Raw genomic sequence first — 19154 nt, 5'->3', positions numbered from 1 at the left:
CCGGCAACCACCAACCACTCCCAACTGTCACTTCTTCTTCAAGAAATATATAGGTCAGTGTATAACTCTGCCCAGCAGGTGGCACTGCAGCTTGGTTTTTTTGTTTCCCACACATGCCACTAGGCATTTATATAGTAGATTGTATGACTAATTATTTGTTCTCTGGTCAAGTGAATAGCTTATGTAGAGGTATTGGCAAAGTTAATATAAAGCAGCCTAGATTTGTAGATGAGTCAGCAGTAGTTAAAAACAAGGGGGGGGGGGGGGGGGAGGGTAAATTCCTCCACCCGAGCGCCATGGTCAACTGCCTATTCAAATCAAAGGGTTAGCCTTATAGTTCTCCATACATCTACTTCACAGCGAAGGTGTACAAGGTAGATGAAATTCCAGAGAATTAGATTTAGTGCCTCCAATTTTTACATAATTTATTGACAAAAAACTGACAAACTCCAAAAAGGACCAACAGAGAATGGGTACAGAAGTCATGGGTCAAGTGAGACTTTGAATTGGCTGGGGCTGATTTTGAGGCGTTGATATCAGGGTGAAAGTGAACAAGGTGTGCACACAGTTCAATGTCTGGGGCAAAAGGATAGGTGACAAGGCCCTTGTCAGTTTTGTTGAAAAACAATATGGAATTGATGACTCTGGTTGTCAGATTACAGTACATAGGCTAGGATTCTGTCAATTCAGGAGGGAAACAAACCAAGTACAGCTTTCATCTATCGTCAATCTGTCCTGTCAAACTCCTTCTCTGTATCTAGTGCCAAACACTGCACCTCGCTCACAGCTTTACATGATAAATGCATATATGCACAGTATTCATCATCATCATTTATATAGCGCCAACATATTCTGTAACGCTTTACAATTGGGGACAAACATAGTAAACTAATAAACAAACTGGGTAAAACGGACAAAGAGGTGAGATCCTACTATGACAATCATGTACCAAGAGTTGCATTTTTTCCCTCACTCCATGTCGGCTACTTTTACTAACCCTATTATAAAAATAGAGTAACATTACAAAGAGCTAACTTAACTGAAATACAGTCATAAAAAAATTGAAATTGAGGAATATACCTTTTCTCTGTAGGTTCTGCTGGACTGGTCTGTCACATCTTGACTTTGCCCCTCTACTATGAAAAAAAACCAAAAACACCAAATAAGAAATAAAAGTTATGTTGAAGAAAAATTAGACTGCTCAGTCATGCAAGGGCATAGTCCCAAAGTAGAACTACATTTTGGAGATTAAATAGATATGTTAAAATTTGAAGTAAAAATAAAGTTAACAAGCTGTAAAGACAAAAATAACCAAGTTGTTTCTTTGGCTCCTTTACGCTTATTCTTTTATTTATATAGGATAAAAATTGTAAGGTTGATTCCTAAACTTTTGATGTACTGGTTACATTATCACCTAAATAAAAAAAAGATTACAAAAAAATTAAATAAAGTAAAACAAAATAAAAAATAAGTTGTTGATGCACTAGGACTGACTAATGGCAGTCTTAGAAGATGTTAACATGCTCCTAGGCAGACATCACTTTGTCTCATTTTTAAGTACCACAAAACCAGAAAATGTAGATTTAATCCTAAATCTAGGAATAGTGGGTAATTATGTAAATAATTGCTCATTAGCTGCCTTTGTGGTCAACTATCCAAGTGGAAACTGCATTTGTAACAGCAAATGTGCAACCAAACTCACAGAGCCATAAAGCCAAGATACAGGAAGCTCTCTCAAATTATCAATATGAATATGGATTTGCTTTTAATGGTCTTATTGAGCGACGTAGCAGAAACAACTGAATACGCTCATGCGAAAAGCAGAATAAGTAAATGCTTTATTTCCACTAAAAGGCAAATTATATGAGAATCATCAATAGGGATAGATATGTGCACCCACAAACAAAACAACTGAAATAATTTTTATCTATTTTTTTTTTAACTTTCAGGACAACAGAAATATACTCAGAGCAAGTATGAAACTCGCATATTGCTTGTAACAACCAGACATTTGTTTTTAATCAAAAGCAAATACCTGGGAGTATATTTACAAAACTGGGGGCTTGAAAAAGTGGAGATGTTGCCTATAGCAACCAATCAGATTCTAGCTGTTATTTAGTGCATTTTACAAAATGACAGCTAGAGTCCGATTGGTTGCTCTAGTCAACATCTCCACTTTTTTCAAATATATCCCCTGGTTTATATGCTATTTAATAAGATTTTAAAGTTTTTCTAATAAAACATTCTCCAATTTCATTATGGAAAAGTTTTAATTTCTCACCGCTATTGCTGTTTTCCAGTATTGGCTGCATGGTGAACCTTTCAGCATCATAGACTTCCATTGTTCCAGTTTCTTTATTTAGAACTCCAACAAAATACCTGATAAAAAAAAAAAAAAAGAAGATAATTATATAAACTGGCAGCTAAATTTTGAAGACCTAAAAAAAGATATTTTTTCATATATAAATATACAGATCTGATGCTTTGCATTTATTAGTGGAAGTGGGAATTAAATATAAACTATGAAAAGAAAAAAGAAATGTTTCGCAGTCTAAATTTCAGTCAGGTTGGAAGCTCTCATGGGAACTTCTTATCACACTTAAAGGGTTAACACCTCCGTACTATAACCTAGAGCCACCCATATGGCAAATCAGGGGGGGGAGACAGAGTTTATCTGCAGGTCATGGGTGCTGGAGAAATAGATAGCATCGTAGAGCTGTACTGATGGGAGATCCATAGTGCTCAGCTTTGAGCCTCAGTGACAACCGGCAGCAGGTAAACCTGGATGGGAGTGTGGGATCCACACTTGGAAGTACCTTGCAGTCATTACTCATTTGTTTTTGGCATTTGTCACTAGAAATCTTTGCTGCAGAAATAATATTTTCCACAGAAAAAAACATATTCAATGCAAATATGTTCTATGACCTTTACTTAATTTAGCATAAAAAAAGGCAACAAGTGACTCAGATCATACATCGAGATGCATGGATTTGCCAGTTTTCTGCTAAAAAAAACCCTCAGAACTCTGACAGCATTACACCGGTTACAAAGGCCCCTAGCTTTATTACAAGTAGGTAAAATAGCCGAGGGGCAGTGAATAGGTCCGGAAAAATAAAGCTGTTCCCCCAATACAAAAGATATTGAATGGCCAGCAGTTAACATATTCAGAGTATTCGAGAACAAACAAAAATAAGCTCAATAAAGCAGAATGAGAATCAAAAAGGAAGGATTAGGAAAAACAGTAATAGAAGTCTTTAGGCTATGCATAAACATGCTCACAGTAAGTTAAATAAGATTCCAGAATTAATAGCCTAAATAAAAAAGGCATAATCTAGGTATTGTGGCTACTATAGAGTCACCATGTAATGAAAATGATGACTGACATAGCAGGCTACATAGAGTTCTAATGGAGGACATCACCTATATGACAATGAAAAGAGAGGTACCGGTAATAATTATGGAAGATTTTAATCTGCAAGATGTGGACTGGACATGCTGCAGGTAAAAGCAAAAACAGGAAATCCAGAGTTCCTTCCATGGGACTTCTACAAAGCAATTGTGAACTGGCAATGAAGCTGTCTCCACTTAATATTTACCTCCGAAACTCTATCTCCATTTGTAAGTGTGGGTGAGAACTTAGGTTCCAGTGATCATCAATCAGTCTGGTTTAGTATAAAGACTGAGGGGTACATATACCATCACATAAAATTAAATGTGTTAGATTATAAGAGAAGGAAAATGTGTAAGTAATTCTTTGGAAGTAGAGGCATTTACATTGAGGTGGCCAACAAAGAAATCAGGTTGAGGAGAAAAGGCCTCTGTTAAGTAGCAGAAATAGGGATGCAAAGAAAATAGTCAGGAGTCTTTTTACAGAAGAGAGGATCCTGACAGAATCCTCAAAACAATGGGGCCAGACTGGATACATCCTAAAATACTAGAGAGTGTTTAAACAGGTCCTGGTTACAGCTTTACCTGAATTATTCCACCAGTCACTATAAACAGTAGTCCTAGGGTACTAGAAAAGAGCAAGTGTAGTCCTGCTTCACAAAGCTGGAAATGAAGAAGCTGCAAATACAGATCATTGAGCCTTACAGGATGAGGAAAATGCTGCTGAAAGAGCTGTAAATATCACAAATCCAGCAATTTACAAGATCCCAATCAGCATGGATTTACTGGGGGACGATAATGTGAATTATTGTTTTTGCTTGGGAGACTAAGGTAATACAGATCAGGAGAGCCATGAATGTGGCTTTGCTTGATTTTAGTAAGGTCTTTCCCACTGCCCCACATTGCAGACTGAAATACATTGCAATGTTTAGGATTAGATTCAGAGCTGGATGAGTGGATATGATATTGGTAAAGGATATACAATAGAGTTTCTAAGAAACTAGATTACATTCAGAAGAAAGATAGATTACAACTGGAGTATCCCAAGGACCAGTCCTCTTTGCTGGTTACATTACAACAAGTATAGAAGGGAAAATATGCCTTTTTGTAGATGACAGACATTTAAAAGGGCAGACAAAGCAATGCCAAAATGACTAGTTATTTAGGTAGATTAAAGGAATTGCAAGTATGAAAATTACAGTTCAATGCTAAATTATGCATATGGTATTCAAAAATCCAATGGCTGAATATAGCAACTACTGAGGAGGATTGGGATCTAGAGGTCATTTCAGGTAACCTACAGGTTTGCAGACAATGTAGCTATGCAATGAGGAATACCAGCCACTTTTAGGTGGCATTGGAATAGTAATAAGAAAAAGTTGATGATGCCGTAAAAGTTATTGCTTCACTACACCTATAATTATGAGTTCAGTTCTGTGTTCATATCTCCAGAAATACATAAAGAGAAGGTCAACTAAAATTTGTACGTGATGTAAATCTCAAAAAACTTACTTGAAAAGGCTAAAAGTATCTCAATATGTAAACAAAGGAGCAAAGAAAGGAGAGAGGAAAATGATTAAATATATGAACATTTCTATGGGTTTTAAGAAAGTACAGTAGGAAAGCATTCTATAGAGTAAGTAGTAGGTTTAGGGCAAATCTGATACATATGAATTGCTTCCCCAAAGGGATAGTAGACAGACATAATAGACTGACACACAGTGGTGGTAGAGTATAATATGCAGTACATGAAATCAAACATGCTTGCGATAGACATAAATCTACCTTAAACTGTAAAAAAGCTAGGAAACAAATGGGGCTTTTTAGGAATTAAATAATGGGAAGACTAGATGGGCAGTCTGCTTCTTATCTGCTATAAAATTCTGTTTTTCTACTACAGTTGCCCTCTCTATTCCTTCATTCCCTTTTTAAAATACGCTCACTAATTGTTTAAATAAGCATTTAGATGTTTCCCATGAGTATCTGTACAACTGCAGAAACTGAAGGATATTACCCCCAATGTAAACAAATATAACATACAACTGTTGCATAAGAGAGTCCATCTTTTCTATAGCAAATTCATCAATCAATACATATCTATGATTTATTTGTCTGCGTTGATAGGAATAGCTAAACATTCTTATTGCCTCTCTTACTATACAAGCTGAATATATGCACAGCAGAGCATGGAGTAGACCACCTACACAAAACCAAGCATTGTCTGAAGTGTGACATCCCGAGCAGAAGCATGAGTGAGTCCTTAACAATTTGCTGCATTTTCTCGCACACTTGCCCAAAATGGAGCCAACCTCTCAAACCTTTGTTTTATCACTTTAAGTTCTATCCCACTTCTACAAAGAAACACCAATATTTCTGCATTATGCCTTAGTGATGTCACTCACTTCTAGGGAATTGACAAGCTGCAATAGTGGTCCAGGACTATAAAATGGCTCCACTCTGTGTATGTGATGGGTGGACTTTAAAAGATTTCCACTGGAAAAAAAACCCAGAACTATTCAAATCAAGCAAAATATATATTAATACACTATTATAATATTAAAATATATTCTAAATAATTAGCTTGTGTTCCACAAAATCATTTCTGCATTTATAATGCAATATTTACATTTTTTACTGAAGCCAGAAATCTGAAGAAAAAAAGTCCAACGGTTTTCCTACCTGCTCAGAGAGTTACATTTCAAAGCCTCAGTTGAGAAATTATTGCCTGCATAACTCAGTCTGTCCGTCTCAGCCGCCTACAAAAGTAAATAAAAAATGGTTAATTAGCATGTAAGAAAAAGCTCCTCTGGTAACTTTTTCCTCATTTCAACACAAGTACTACCATTTTTTAAAGGTATAATTCTAGGAGGCAGAGTACCTTTTTTTTTTTTTTTTTTATTAAATCCTTACATCCTATTTATCACAGGTGGCTAATGAGCGACACAGTAGGAATCATTATGTATCGTTGCAATACAAGTCTATGGTGACTGCAGTGGGCAACGGTTTAGGCAACGGTTAACAATGCCTTGATAGATTAAAAGAAGAGCTGAGATAGCCATTCTCTGGAGAAAATAATTGTTTTGTTCAGATTTTGGCTCATTGCAGCTTAGTAAATAGACCCCTATGTGTGTATCACATTGTATAGCATGCATCATACTTCCAGTTCCTTCTGTTTGCACATAGCAGGCAGTGTAAAAGTTGGGTTCCTGTAACAGTAGCGCAGATAAGGTCTTTATTCACTGGCCGACCCATATCATTTATTGTACCCAGCATTTACAATGCCTGCTATGTATAAGCAGAAGGAGCACAAACAGTATGGATTCTTGGCTGTGCCAGGGTGTCGTATTTGTAACCCAAAACTGCAAAGTAAATTTTTATTCTATTGTCATACCAAGATTCTTTGCTTTTTCGTCCTAGAAGATGTGTGATCTTTGTTCTTGTATAAAGTGAAATTTACACTCTCAGGAGTCTGAATATTTCCATTTGCAAACTGAACTGAAAAATAAAACCAGAATAAAAAAAAAAAATCAAAGTTATTTTTCCCCATTGTTACAGGCTTTGGATTTGATTCCAACTAGGGTGTGCTGTCAGCACAGAGCAGGTGGTGGTCTTTTAATTTCTCTCTTTAAAACCCACCTCTTCGTTATATCTAATCCTACCCCCACCAGATACTATGGCTTCTGGGTGCACTACCATCTATAGCTCCAATCCACACTCAGAGTCCCACTAGCTCCTATTGTCTCAGCATTGCTCCAGAACGTAGGCTCATTAGAACCATATTTACTTTCTTCATAAGTAATCATGTGGTCTTTATGTACAATTAATTTTTTGTATGCTTTGTTATACAAACTGTCCCCTGGTACATTTTGTGGCACTTTGCAAATAAACAATAATATTGATTCACACAACACATCATGTACACATGGCCTTGGTTTTGCACCACTGCGCTAAGATGGTACACATAACCTCCTCAATCTTATGGGTGCGGAGCGGTGGAGTATCTCCAGAGGCACCCTGGAAAAATGTAAACATTGCATCAAAGTATAACCTACTACTTTACAATTAAGCTTTTTCTTTTATCACATAAAATACTACTCGCTTTAGATTAATTTAATATTTACATTAACAATAAGGGAATTCAAATTCACCACGTTACTGGTAAAAGTAACGCGGACTGCGCATTATTACGGTAAAAACGCACGTAATTACCGTTATTATGGTAGTTTCAACGCCAGCTAGAAAGCCAGGTTAAAATTACCGTAATAACGGTAAAAGCTTTAAAGCCGTGCTAATTCGGGGGGAATTGAATTCCACCCTACGAGTGAAAGGATATGTCTATAGTCTTATTTTAAAACTGCTTTCACACATTAGTGGATTAAAAAATGATAGGTATAAAAGAGTCCTAAATATACTAAAAAAAACACAAACACCACCAGCTCTGAGAAGGTCCTTTTGCCTAACCATGTACCCCACCACATAGCAAGAAACATCACCATTAATGCACCCTTTTATCTTGTCTGAATAACCTCACTCAGCTCAAGGAAATCTCATTTGCTCCGCAATACTACTCACAGGTGCGCCTACTCCTTTTCAAGAAAAGCTCTCACTCCCCTCAACTTTAACAATTTCTGCTCTTTTGCAAATGCCACCCTCTTACGCCATAAACCATGGCACACTGGCGGAAATCTATGCACACTGGCGCAAATCAAGAAACACAACGGGTCCAAAGCTGGTTTTGCACTTCATAAAGGACTTCCTGTATGTTTCCCCCTTATAAGCATTGGCTTTCTCAAGGTGCTTTGGTTTATTCCAACAGTCCAAAAACATATTGGTAGATAAGTGGCTTCTGACTAAAGGTGGCCCTAGTGCATGAGAGACTGTGTTTAACTGTGGTATGGGAAATTAGACTGTAAGCTCCACTGGTGTGATGTGAAAGAAGTGCCACTATAAACATAACATAAACGTTAAAGGTTCTAACAACTGCAACTTCTTTCTCTGTGAACATAAGTACACACAGCTACGTTACCCTCACAGTACCGAGAATACAGACCTGCGGATTTTTAAATATGTACGTGAAATTCTACACTTCCAGTACACTACGTAATGCTGCAGTATATGGAACACTCTGATTTATAGCGTTGTATATACACTAACGAGCCTTGCAGTACAAGTTACTGCCTAGAGTATCCCACAAGGACTCGTTGTACAGTTAGTCTCACCCAGCACGGCCGGCCGCTCAGGGTCCCCTGTGTAGCTCCAGCTCGCTCTACCAGCCATGTGTAATCTGTAACACACACGTTGTGCTCTGGGAGGAAACTAACAAACATACGAGAGGTACAAAACCTCACCACTCTCCTCCTCTTCCTATGTGTGTTATACCAGACAGCGCCCTCTGCCGGCCACACCGTGTTTGGAACAGCTGCTAAAATATAAATACAGCTCTCCTACAAATTCAGGCTGTTCATCATGTGTGTTTAAAATAACATTTTAACATATGTTCTAAGCTAATGTTGTAAACCTTTGCTTACAAATGTTTTTACTTATTTGTCCTGTATTTACTGTCAATATTCCTCAATGGATCTGATTCTGCCTTGTGAATCTGTCTGCTGTTGTGTTAATAATGATGCATTAGATCTGGATGCTAGGCTCTTTGTTGTTAGTTCGTTATGTGCATATCAGATTTTAACCTGTTTTAACATTGTTCAACAGGCTGTACTAGTGCCCACTCCCTATTAGCAGAATTCCTGTGCTGCTGTTAAGTACATGAATTGAGCTGTTGCAGACCCTGGACTGTACAATTGATCCTCTTTTGCAGGTCTGCCTTTGCTGCTTCTTCTTTATCATTACAAGGGCAGCATGGTTATGACTTCTGCCTCACACCACTGGGGTCATGAGTACAATTCTTAACCATGGCCTTATCTTTGTGGAGTTTGTATTTTCTCCCCAAGTTTGTATGTGCTCCGGTTTCAGCTTCAGTGGATCCCAGGGGCTAAAGGGGCCCCCCTAGCCTTGCGGAAAAGGGGGTCTGAAGACCCTTGTTCCCTAAGGGACCTTTTGGTTCCGGGGGTCGGGGACTAGGGTCCTTCCTCTCTCGAGGAGGGCCATGTTCTACATCCCTCGTGCATGTCTTTTGGATCTTTACCAATTTTTTTCGTGTACAAGGGTCCAAAAGTGCTGATCTAAGGCTTTCAATAAAAAAATTAAAAAAAAATAAAAATGTGTGTGTGTGTATATGTTAGGGAAATTAGACTGTAAGCTCCTATGGGGCAGGGACTGATGTGAGTTTTCTGTACAGAGCTGTGGAATTAGTGGCGCTTTATAAATTGCTGATGATTATTACCACTAATGGGTGTTAGCTCTGTAGCAGTGTCCACTAGCACTAGGTCTATACCTCTGGCTGATCACTATCAGTGTTTCAATTTGTTATAGAATAATATGGCCCCTAAACATCCCACTGAGGTTTCTGCTACCTCTAAAAAGCGTTCTTTGGTAGAAACCATCCAAACACTTCAGAAGAGAAAGAGAAGAAAGAAGATCAAGTAAAGGGAAATAAACGAACTGAGACAGCGGGCACAGTGTTATAAAATGGAAACTGATGTAAGATGCAGTGCGATACAGAAGGGGCACATGTTATATATTTATATTTCCTATACTTGAAATTAGAAGTAAACAAAACGTTTATGTTTTATGTGCGAGGAGGGCAAATTTTCAGGATATTTAGCAGCCACGAGTGAAGAATGTACTTGGGACAAGAAACCTATTTTCCTGACCAATAAAGTTGGCAGATTTGGACAATAAAGGTAAGATGGGGCCACTCAAGCGAAGGTTTTAGGTGTGAGGAGGGTGATTGATGTATTCCCTAAAAAACCATGTAGACCCTACTTTTGTAAAAAGATCTGGGGGTAAATGTATCATAGTGCGGGTTGTACAAGTTGCCGGAAATCGGCGAGATGACAGCTTAAACTTAAAGCGGCGCTGCCTTGTAAAGGGAAGTTTCCCTTTACAAGGCAGCGCCGCTTTAAATTTAAGCTGTCATCTCGCCGATTTCCCGGCGACTTGTACAACCCGCACTATGATACATTTACCCCCTGGCCTGTCATGGAGATTATATGTAATTTTTTCCCTACATGAGACATGTCAAAAGCATTTTTGGACTGCAGAGATATGTGGTGGGTCCACTTGTTCCCAGTGGAAAGCAATAAATGCAGTGCTGGTGTTGCGTTCGCCAGTGTCTAACTGTTGTGATTTGTGAAGCCCCTTTGTCCAGTGCAGGCACTTGGAATACAAGGGGACATATCACCAGTTCTGAAAACATAATTTTCGGTGCAGGTGGTATGGCGGGCATCCTTGTAAGCATGGTGCCCTCCTGCTGCTCTTACCAGGCTAGCTATATTCCACCAGCCATGGATAGATGATTTGACTGTGGGAGACCAATTCTGTAGAGTGCCTAGAAAGAGTCTGGGGAGGATAAGAAAAGGAGGATTATCCATGGGTCTTCCATCCTAGAACTGAGAGTTTTGAGTCTTGTCTCTGTGCCACAGCTTGCTGGAGAGCAGTGTCTACAACCGCCTAGGGTGGAGGTTGTATAAAAGCCCTCAGCGATTCACAATATGCCAAGCAGAAGTGCCCCCAGTACATGACAAGATATAACACCCAGCACTGATTCGTCCTCCACTCCTCTGGGGATTGAGATAATTAGGGCGCTACTACATCTGGTGAGTCAGTGAGACTCCCCGACACAGACAAGCATACAAGTACAGAGCATCTCCGTTGGAAACAGCATCTGACATTAGGGTGTATCTGGGCACAACCATAACACTCTTTGTGCACACCTAAGATCATACCCTGTCCATGGAGAGATTTCAGACTTTGGGGCACATTTATCATGTATCGGACAAAACGAGAAATACTTATCAATCCTTATCGCATGGATAAGGATTGATGTATTTCTCAAATTTATTAAAAATGGAACTCAGAAACAGCAGTTCCGAAAAACTGCTGTTTCTGTGATAAAAAAAAACCATACTCACCACTGCCTCTTCGGTCGCGCTGGCTCCGGATCTCCTCCTCTTCGGCTTACTTTCTCTTCTTCATGCTACTGCGCATGTGCCGACCGGAGAACTTGAGGCTGTGACAGGGAGGGATCACAAGATCACTCCCTGCGCATGCGCTGTCCAGCTCTGCTCTCCGGAGCAGAGCTGGACATACCGAAGAACACAAGTTTTACAAGCATTTCCTATGATGTACGCCAGCTTCAGCTGGCGTTACATTAACACAAGTTCCCGGAAAAAATATTTTCGGGACTTGTTAGATTGCGGGCAGGAGCAGTCACCATTCTGTTGAATGGTGACTGCTCGCAAAAACGATCAGGAGTGCAAACAGCAGATATCAATGATATCTGCTGTGATGCACCTTTAATAAATTTGCGGAGAGCACATCCTGGCCTAATTTACACGGTAAGTGCACAATAGTGTACTACCGTGCTTTCTTAAATATACCCCATAGTATTTTGAATGAGTTAGGTGAGCGAAAACATCTTGATGTGGGAGAGAGTGGACAAAGTGCCTAACTTAAAAGTATTCAAAAAGTCTCAAGTCCAGCAAGGGGCATTTTTGCTGGATGACATCAGTAAGGTGGGCTATACGTTTGATACCCATGCTGGACCACCATGTAGAGAAACTTGGAGACAGGAGGAAAATGAGGGTTATACCATATGGGTGTGATCATTATGCTGATACCAGTGAATTGAACACTGGCTGTGAACATTATCATTAATCATTCCTTCCTTTAATACTGAACTTTGCCTGTGAACTCGACTACCGCTTATTTATTTCTTGAATATGAGACTTGTAAACTGGACTTCAGCTGTGAACCTGACCACTTATGTACACCAGACTTTGATGCATGGAGGAGGTATAAACAGTGAGCTACGGTAGCTGCAGCCAGACTTTGTCTGTGGAATATAACTGCTATTAGTCATTACCTGAGTGCCAGACTTTAGCTGAAAGGTTAGCAGCTGCTTGTTTGGTTCCCGTGAATCTTATTCTGCCTTGTGAAACTGTCTGCTGCTATGTTATTACTGATGCATTGGATCTAGATCCTAATTTCTCTGCTAGCTCTATAGCCATCATAATAAGTAGGAAAATTATAAATGAATGTGGTCATGATCAATCCTAGAAACTGAAGTTGCTTTAAATAACATGGTTTCTAGTAAATTACAGTGTGTAAGCAGAACATGTAAGGTATTTTAACGTATGCTTTAGAGGCTTGCTTTATGTCATCTGGCTCAGATTGTTCATTCCGAGATGCCTGTATCACAGAAGAACAGTCTACCCTTCTGTTTATTGCCCAGTTAAAAGCCCATAGAATATTTGCTAAAAGATTGGCTGAATTACTTTGGTTAGAAATGACCATATTTAGGGACACTCCAATTTCAGTGTATTATCCTTAAAGAGAAATATAATTCATCAAAGTAATACTTTCCATGATCCATGTTTCAGAATGTATAAATTTATAACCACTGTCACTTGCCAGATACACTGTGTCAACTACATATACTGGCCCCCTAAGGAATCTATAGGGATAATGTGGCCTCTGTTTGTTGCTTACCTGAAGAGGAACGGAGAGAGATCCCTTGTATCCATAGAGGACAACAAAATGAATGGGACATGAAAAACTCCCAAGCTCTCTCCTATTTTAGCAAAAAAACAGATAAGTGAAAACCAGATCCAATAGAAATTAATAAAGCCAGATTTGTGTTCAGAAATCTTGGTGCCCTCCACATCTGAAAATCTGTGCTATTGCATAACCAACCCCTCATCCAGGTATCTAGTGTACAAAGCAGAGCCCATTCTAAGTCCAAGTCCATTCAATTAGCAACTGTACAAAACTGAGCCCAATATATGGGCCAGCATACAAAAAAAGACACCAATCTCATGAGTAGCATACAGAGTTGACCTCCATGCTCTGTTGGCTAATCTAAAAAGCAGATATCCACTCTCTGGCTGCACCACCTTTCTTACCACCTGATGGCAGCCCTGAACAAAGCAGTTGCTAATAGATCCTTGACAGAATGATGCAGAATACTTAAATTGCATATATACACTTAATGTATGATATAAACTAAAAAAAGAAAACTAATGAGGCATAAAGACAGCTTAGGGGCAAATACAGGATTTCTAAAGGAGGGAGTTTCCATGTCAGGCCACCAGAGTGTATGCAAGGGGTGTGAGAGAGTGCTAGGCTACTCGAGCTGCTTGCATCTAACTGTAGTGCATGCAGCTCGCCCTTAACTAATAGTACAGTGTGAGGCAGGACATACATCCCAACTATCATTGCAGTCGGTACAAAGTCCTGACTGAGTGGGATAGTCACACAAAATTGGGACTGCCCCACCAGAACTGGGACAGTTGGCAGACTGTGCTGCTCTCTCCTACCTGTTCTTGCAGCTTTCACTACCTGCGGCTGCTGGTCTGCATCCTGGAATGTTGGGACCCTGTTTTGAGGGGGGGGGGGGGCAGGGGCGCACACAGGGGAGGTTTCTGGTTCTCCAAAAACCCCTCCCCTCCGCAGACGAACGGGCACTTAACATTGCCCTGTACTGTACAGCAGCCGCGGCGCTGTCACAGAAGCGTCCGCCGCGGTGCTGTATTGTACTACAATACAGCACTGCCGCAGACGCTTCTTTGACAGCGCCGCGGCTGCTGTACAGTACAGCAGTATCGCCAAAATGGAGCAGCTCTCTCTCTATATTTTTTTTTGGGGGGAGGAAACCCCCCCTTAAAAATCCTGTGTTTGCCCCTGGGGGGGTGAAAGAGATGGTTACATAAAATATGGAAAGTCAAGCAGCGAGTGAACCTCCCTGAAAAACACACATTACCAGCACTATGCAATGACAGACCTGGGGGCATCATAGCAGGGAAACCTGTAAAGTGTTGGTCCCCCTGCCATAATGTCTAATAGCTCTAGCCTATTCCGAATGGGGCAGAGTTCCCTTTCATATTTCAACTATGGGTAAGAAAAGCTGCACAATCATATTTTCACACACAGACTCTTAATAACTAGAAGGATTATTGGCTGTGTTGTATTTGACTATACCGCTTTGAGATTGCAATTTTTCCATTTTCTCTGACTGCATAAAGTTATGCATACAAAAGTTAGGCCACACCCACAGTTCACAGCAGAATGCTTCATATTGTTATTTCTTCCAATTTGAAATACTTATTTTTAAAAGGGGGCTCAGGATTAAAAAATGCTGAATTATTTCTATGCAACTAGTTCAGATGTATATTTGCAGTCATCTAAACTAACTGCAATGGAGCCATGCCCCCCTCTAGCCGGAGTGCCAGGGGCTGTTACATACAGCCATTAAGCTAACCAATTTTAAGCGTTGGGGGAGGGGGGTCTCTGTGAGCAGGACTAATCATGGATGAATGGCTGCGGGGTTCCGGCTAGAGGGAGGAGCACATTTTTACCTATGTTGTAGTGCAACTTTAATAATATCTGTGTCATGCATATGGCCTCTGATAAATTAAGTTTAATGCTACAATGTTTTAATGTTACAATGAATTAAAATCAATTTGTAGGTTGTAGTACAGCTTTAATACAATGACAATAGATATTGTGTGTGCTAAAATAATACATTTGTTCACTTTTGTTAGGAAACATGGTGATCACTCTAGCAAGCTGGACCAGTTGCTTAGCAACAGTGGCCAGCTTCCTCTCTCTGTCAGGCAGCAGCGGGTTACAGCTTGACCTGAGTCCTTGATCACAACTGCATACCCAATTGATACTTATCCTTTCCCTGTCAAGTGATCATGGATTGTGCTCTATTGTTCCCAGGAACCTTTAATCACAGTAACATGTCAGATCACGTAACTGGCATTGCCTCCTGACACCTGCTTACAATATGTGTCCTCATGTGTTCGTTATGCAATAGTCAACGCCACGTCAAGACCGTTTCCAGTGTTCTCCTTGCTAAGCTGCAGTAGTTATGCTAAGAACCTTAAATCCACCACTGCACTCCAGACTGTTGTCTAACACCAGGGCAGATCTAGAAAATAATTTTACCGGGGACTATTTAGGGAGGGGTGGGGGGCGCGATTTAGTCCCTGACAGCTAAGGCTGCCTGTGGTGGCACACTATGTGCAGGTCAGTTCGGCAGAGACAGGCAGGGAGAGTGTGCCGCCCGGCCACTTTGATTGTGTTTAAAACACAATCAGAGCAGCCGGGCAGCACACTCTCCCTGCCCGTCTCTGCCGAACGGACCTGCACATAGTGTGCAGCCGCCAACATCAATTGCCCCAATCGCCCCCCCTGGATTCGCCACTGCTCTAACAACCACACTAGCGTCCTCTTAGCTCAAACAGCCGGTGCCTCAGGGATTGAGCTGGTTGTTAGGTAAATCACAACCAGCCTCTCTTCAGCCCTCAGTCTAGCAGCGTCAGCTGTACAATTACTATCACACTCATGCAGTTCTGATTGGTGCTCCTTTTTAAACCTCTTTCTGGCTTCATTCCAATACTGGTGATAGATCCTGGTGGACCTAGTGTGCCTTGTGTCCTGTCCTTTTATCTATATTTGACACAGATTGTTTAAAGCAGGCCTGTCCAACCTGCGGCCCTCCAGGTGTTGTGAAACTACAAACTCCAGCATGCTTTGCCAGTAGACAACCTGTTGATAGCTGGAAGGGCATGCTGGGACTTGTAGTTTCACAACATCTGGAGGGCCGCAGGTTGGACAGGCCTGGTTAAAAGGTTTATGTGTTTTTCTCCACTCCTGACGCTTGGCTTGTTAAACAGATCTGCATATATATTTCTACTTGCCTGGCTTGTTAGAAAAAAATGCTTTCTTCTCTACTCCTGACCTTGGCCTGTCTGAAATTCATGCATTAACAACTGTCTGTCTGATGCTCAGTTTGCAACACTGCACTATCTGGTTGCTCACTACCCTCCTACTGTGTTCTGTCCACTCCATCGGGCAATTTTTGATCAACAACAACTACTACCTGAGCTTTAGTAACAAGTTTGTGTCAGGCCAAAAATTATTCTGTTCACTGAGATGCACTGGTCTACTCCTTCTTTTAATTTATTTTCTAGTTAAAGGGTACTTTCACCACAGATTTATTTTTACTAATCATTGTAGGGTGCTATTTGTACTTTTTTTTAAAAAACAAAAACAAAACAAAACCTACTTTCGCTGCAGTCTTATGATGGACAGACACCTTCCTTACTATGCAGCAACACCTGCATATAAACCATATAAATCACCTGCGGCATGTCTCAGAATTCTATTTGCAGTTGTCTGATGCCACTTGAATTAAATGCACTTTAGGGGTTATATTTACTAAACTGTGGGCTTGAAAAAGTGGAGATGTTGCCTATAGCAACCAATCAGATTCTAGCTGTCATTTTGTAGAATGCACTAAACAAATGAAAGCTAGGATCTGATTGGTTGCTATAGGAACATCTCCACTTTTCAAACCCGCAGTTTAGTAAATCTAGCCCTAGGCTTGTAAGGGGGCATTGTGTGGGATCCCACGTTGTCTTTTGGGCTAGTGGGATAAGGCCTGGCATTTGTTCAATAAGTTTACTTACTGAGTTCCAGAATTGTATAGGTTTGGCAGGTCCCACAACGTTCTGCATGCACTACTTACCACCATCCTGTATGCTGAACTGTGGACAAAATGCTACCTCTCAGCAGGGCCGTCACTACCATTAGGAAAACCCGGACAGTTGCCTAGGATGTCAATAGTTAGGGGGCTCCTATAGCACTGATTTAATTTCACTAATCCAGTGATTTTAATGCCCCTATAGCACTCCATACAGAGTACTGGCTACTGCCATGAAGAACCAGCTAGCAGCTTCTCACTTGTGAAGCTGCTGAATGCTGCTCCTCAATGTCAGTGTTACACTGGGAGCATGGCACTTTGCTACGTGTGAGCTATGTGTGAGGGGGAAACATGGCATCATTATGTGTGGGGGGAGCATGGCAGCATTATGTGTGAGGGGGGGACTAGGCAGCATAATGTGTGAAGGGGGGCTTATAATATAGTGTCGGAGGTTGGCTATTTAATGCTGAGGATTAGTTATTTAATGGGTTCTATTTTATTTGTGGGGTGATGGTGAGGCTATTTAATAGTGGGGCCTATTAATTTAAGGTGAGGTGATGGGACCTTTAATTTAATGCTGGGGTGGTTTGGGCCTTTATTTGAATATGGGGCTGAGTTTGGTGAGGAGGGCTATTTAATAAATGTGAATATGAATTATTTAATGCCGGGGAAGGTTGTGGGAAATGGTTATATTTATAAAACATAGATGCTATTTAGTTTGGATGGAGGGAAATCGGTTTATATATTAAATGGGCATACTATTAATTCAGTCTTGGGGCTGATTGGAGGGAAATAGGTCTATTTATTAAATGTGTTATTAATTTAATGTCAATGTTGTTTTGAAGGAAATGGATCTATTTAGCAAATGTGAATATTATTATTTTAATGTTGAGGCTGGTTGGAGTTTTCTAATTTTTATGTACCCATTTTTTCTCCAAATAGGGCCTCCAGCATTCCAGGATCCAGACAAGCAGCAAATGAGCTAAAGAAACCAGCAGCTATAAGTGGTGACAGTGACCAAGACAGGTAGAAGAGAGCAGGACAGTCTGGTGGGACACTCCTGAATTTGGGTGACTATCTTGCTTAGTCAGGATTTGGTCCGACTACAAGGACAGTTGGTAGGTAGGCTTCACACTGTACTGTTCGTGAAGCAAGAACTGCATGCACCCAACAGTAGTGCACACAGTATTGCCGGTGTATTGGTCTAAAATGATAACCATGTTACATCATAGATCCTCCCCCTGTTTAAAGTGCCCAAGGCCCCCCAGAGCCTTAATCCAGTTCTGGGGCAGGGTGTCAGATTGACACCTAGTGCTTTGCTCCTCCTCCTAGTACCACCCCTATTATTTGGCTTAGGTTAACCCTAAAACAATAACCCCGTTAGTATATAGGGCGAAGCAAAAACTAGCTCTTTTCCACATATAAAATGCAATATAAAGTGAGGTTTGTTTTTTATTTTATTTAAGATTTTTCATTTATACTAATAAAGTATCGCTGGATTAATATATATTGTACTGAAAACCACCCTTTAAAGGATGGGTCGTTACTTATGGACCCCCACCTCCGGCTAAAGTATGCCAGCCCTCCCTGCAAGTATGTAAACTTTAAGGAAGGGTAACTTGTATTATTCCACCCAAAATGAAATGACTTTCTAAAAGGTATCATTTTAAAATAAAAAAAGGTTTAAATTAGATTATGTACTTATATTATAACAAATGAATAATAAGGAAAAGATTATGAGATCCAGGTATTAAGGATAAATGACTCGTGTTTGAAAGGAAGATTGTCTGCAGTGTGCGGATCAATAGAGCAGCGCTGCAGCGCCGCAGCGCCAGGAGTTAGTCTCAATGACAGGGGGCGTGGCCTGTCAGACGGCTCTCACAATCAGTCCATTGATTAGAAGTGTGGGCATTTGATAGACATAACTTTTGAGTGGGAGGAAATTGCGCAACGTGTGAACCGTGATTACGAGACACTAACACAACCAGACACCATGTCTGCCCTTTCTCCGTATACATCGTCCTCCGCCGCCGCTCATTACTTCAGCGCGCGCAAGCACCAGCAGACAGTGAACGCCGCTTAATGTCTCGCGACAGCCACAAGCGGCCAGTGCTAGTGACCAATCACGAAGAAGTTGGGGGAAATAGTGACCAATCAG

The 19154-nt window shown here is 40.6% G+C and overlaps 1 protein-coding gene across 4 annotated transcripts in view; it reads right to left on the bottom strand.

Annotated features, from left to right (window-relative positions):
* POLR1E (RNA polymerase I subunit E) overlaps window positions 1–8742 on the bottom strand; it is a 38623-nt gene extending 29881 nt beyond the window's left edge. The window contains exons 1-5 of one of the 4 annotated variants that reach the window (XM_075208353.1): window positions 8607–8742; window positions 6779–6877; window positions 6067–6143; window positions 2282–2379; window positions 1081–1133 (exon numbers count right to left, since the gene is read on the bottom strand). In XM_075208353.1, the coding sequence (XP_075064454.1) occupies window positions 1081–1133; window positions 2282–2379; window positions 6067–6143; window positions 6779–6877; window positions 8607–8714 (435 nt within the window). In that variant the 5' untranslated portion in view covers window positions 8715–8742. Of the gene's footprint in view, window positions 1–1080; window positions 1137–2281; window positions 2380–6066; window positions 6144–6778; window positions 6883–8606 lie in introns of all 4 variants that reach the window. The other 3 variants (XM_075208342.1, XM_075208362.1, XM_075208373.1) reach the window with 3 other exon arrangements.
* Between the last annotated feature and the right edge of the window lie 10412 nt (window positions 8743–19154).

Source organism: Mixophyes fleayi, chromosome 1, assembly GCF_038048845.1.
Source record: "Mixophyes fleayi isolate aMixFle1 chromosome 1, aMixFle1.hap1, whole genome shotgun sequence".
NCBI classification, from domain to species: domain Eukaryota; kingdom Metazoa; phylum Chordata; class Amphibia; order Anura; family Limnodynastidae; genus Mixophyes; species Mixophyes fleayi.
This window is presented reverse-complemented; position numbering and strand designations above follow the sequence as displayed.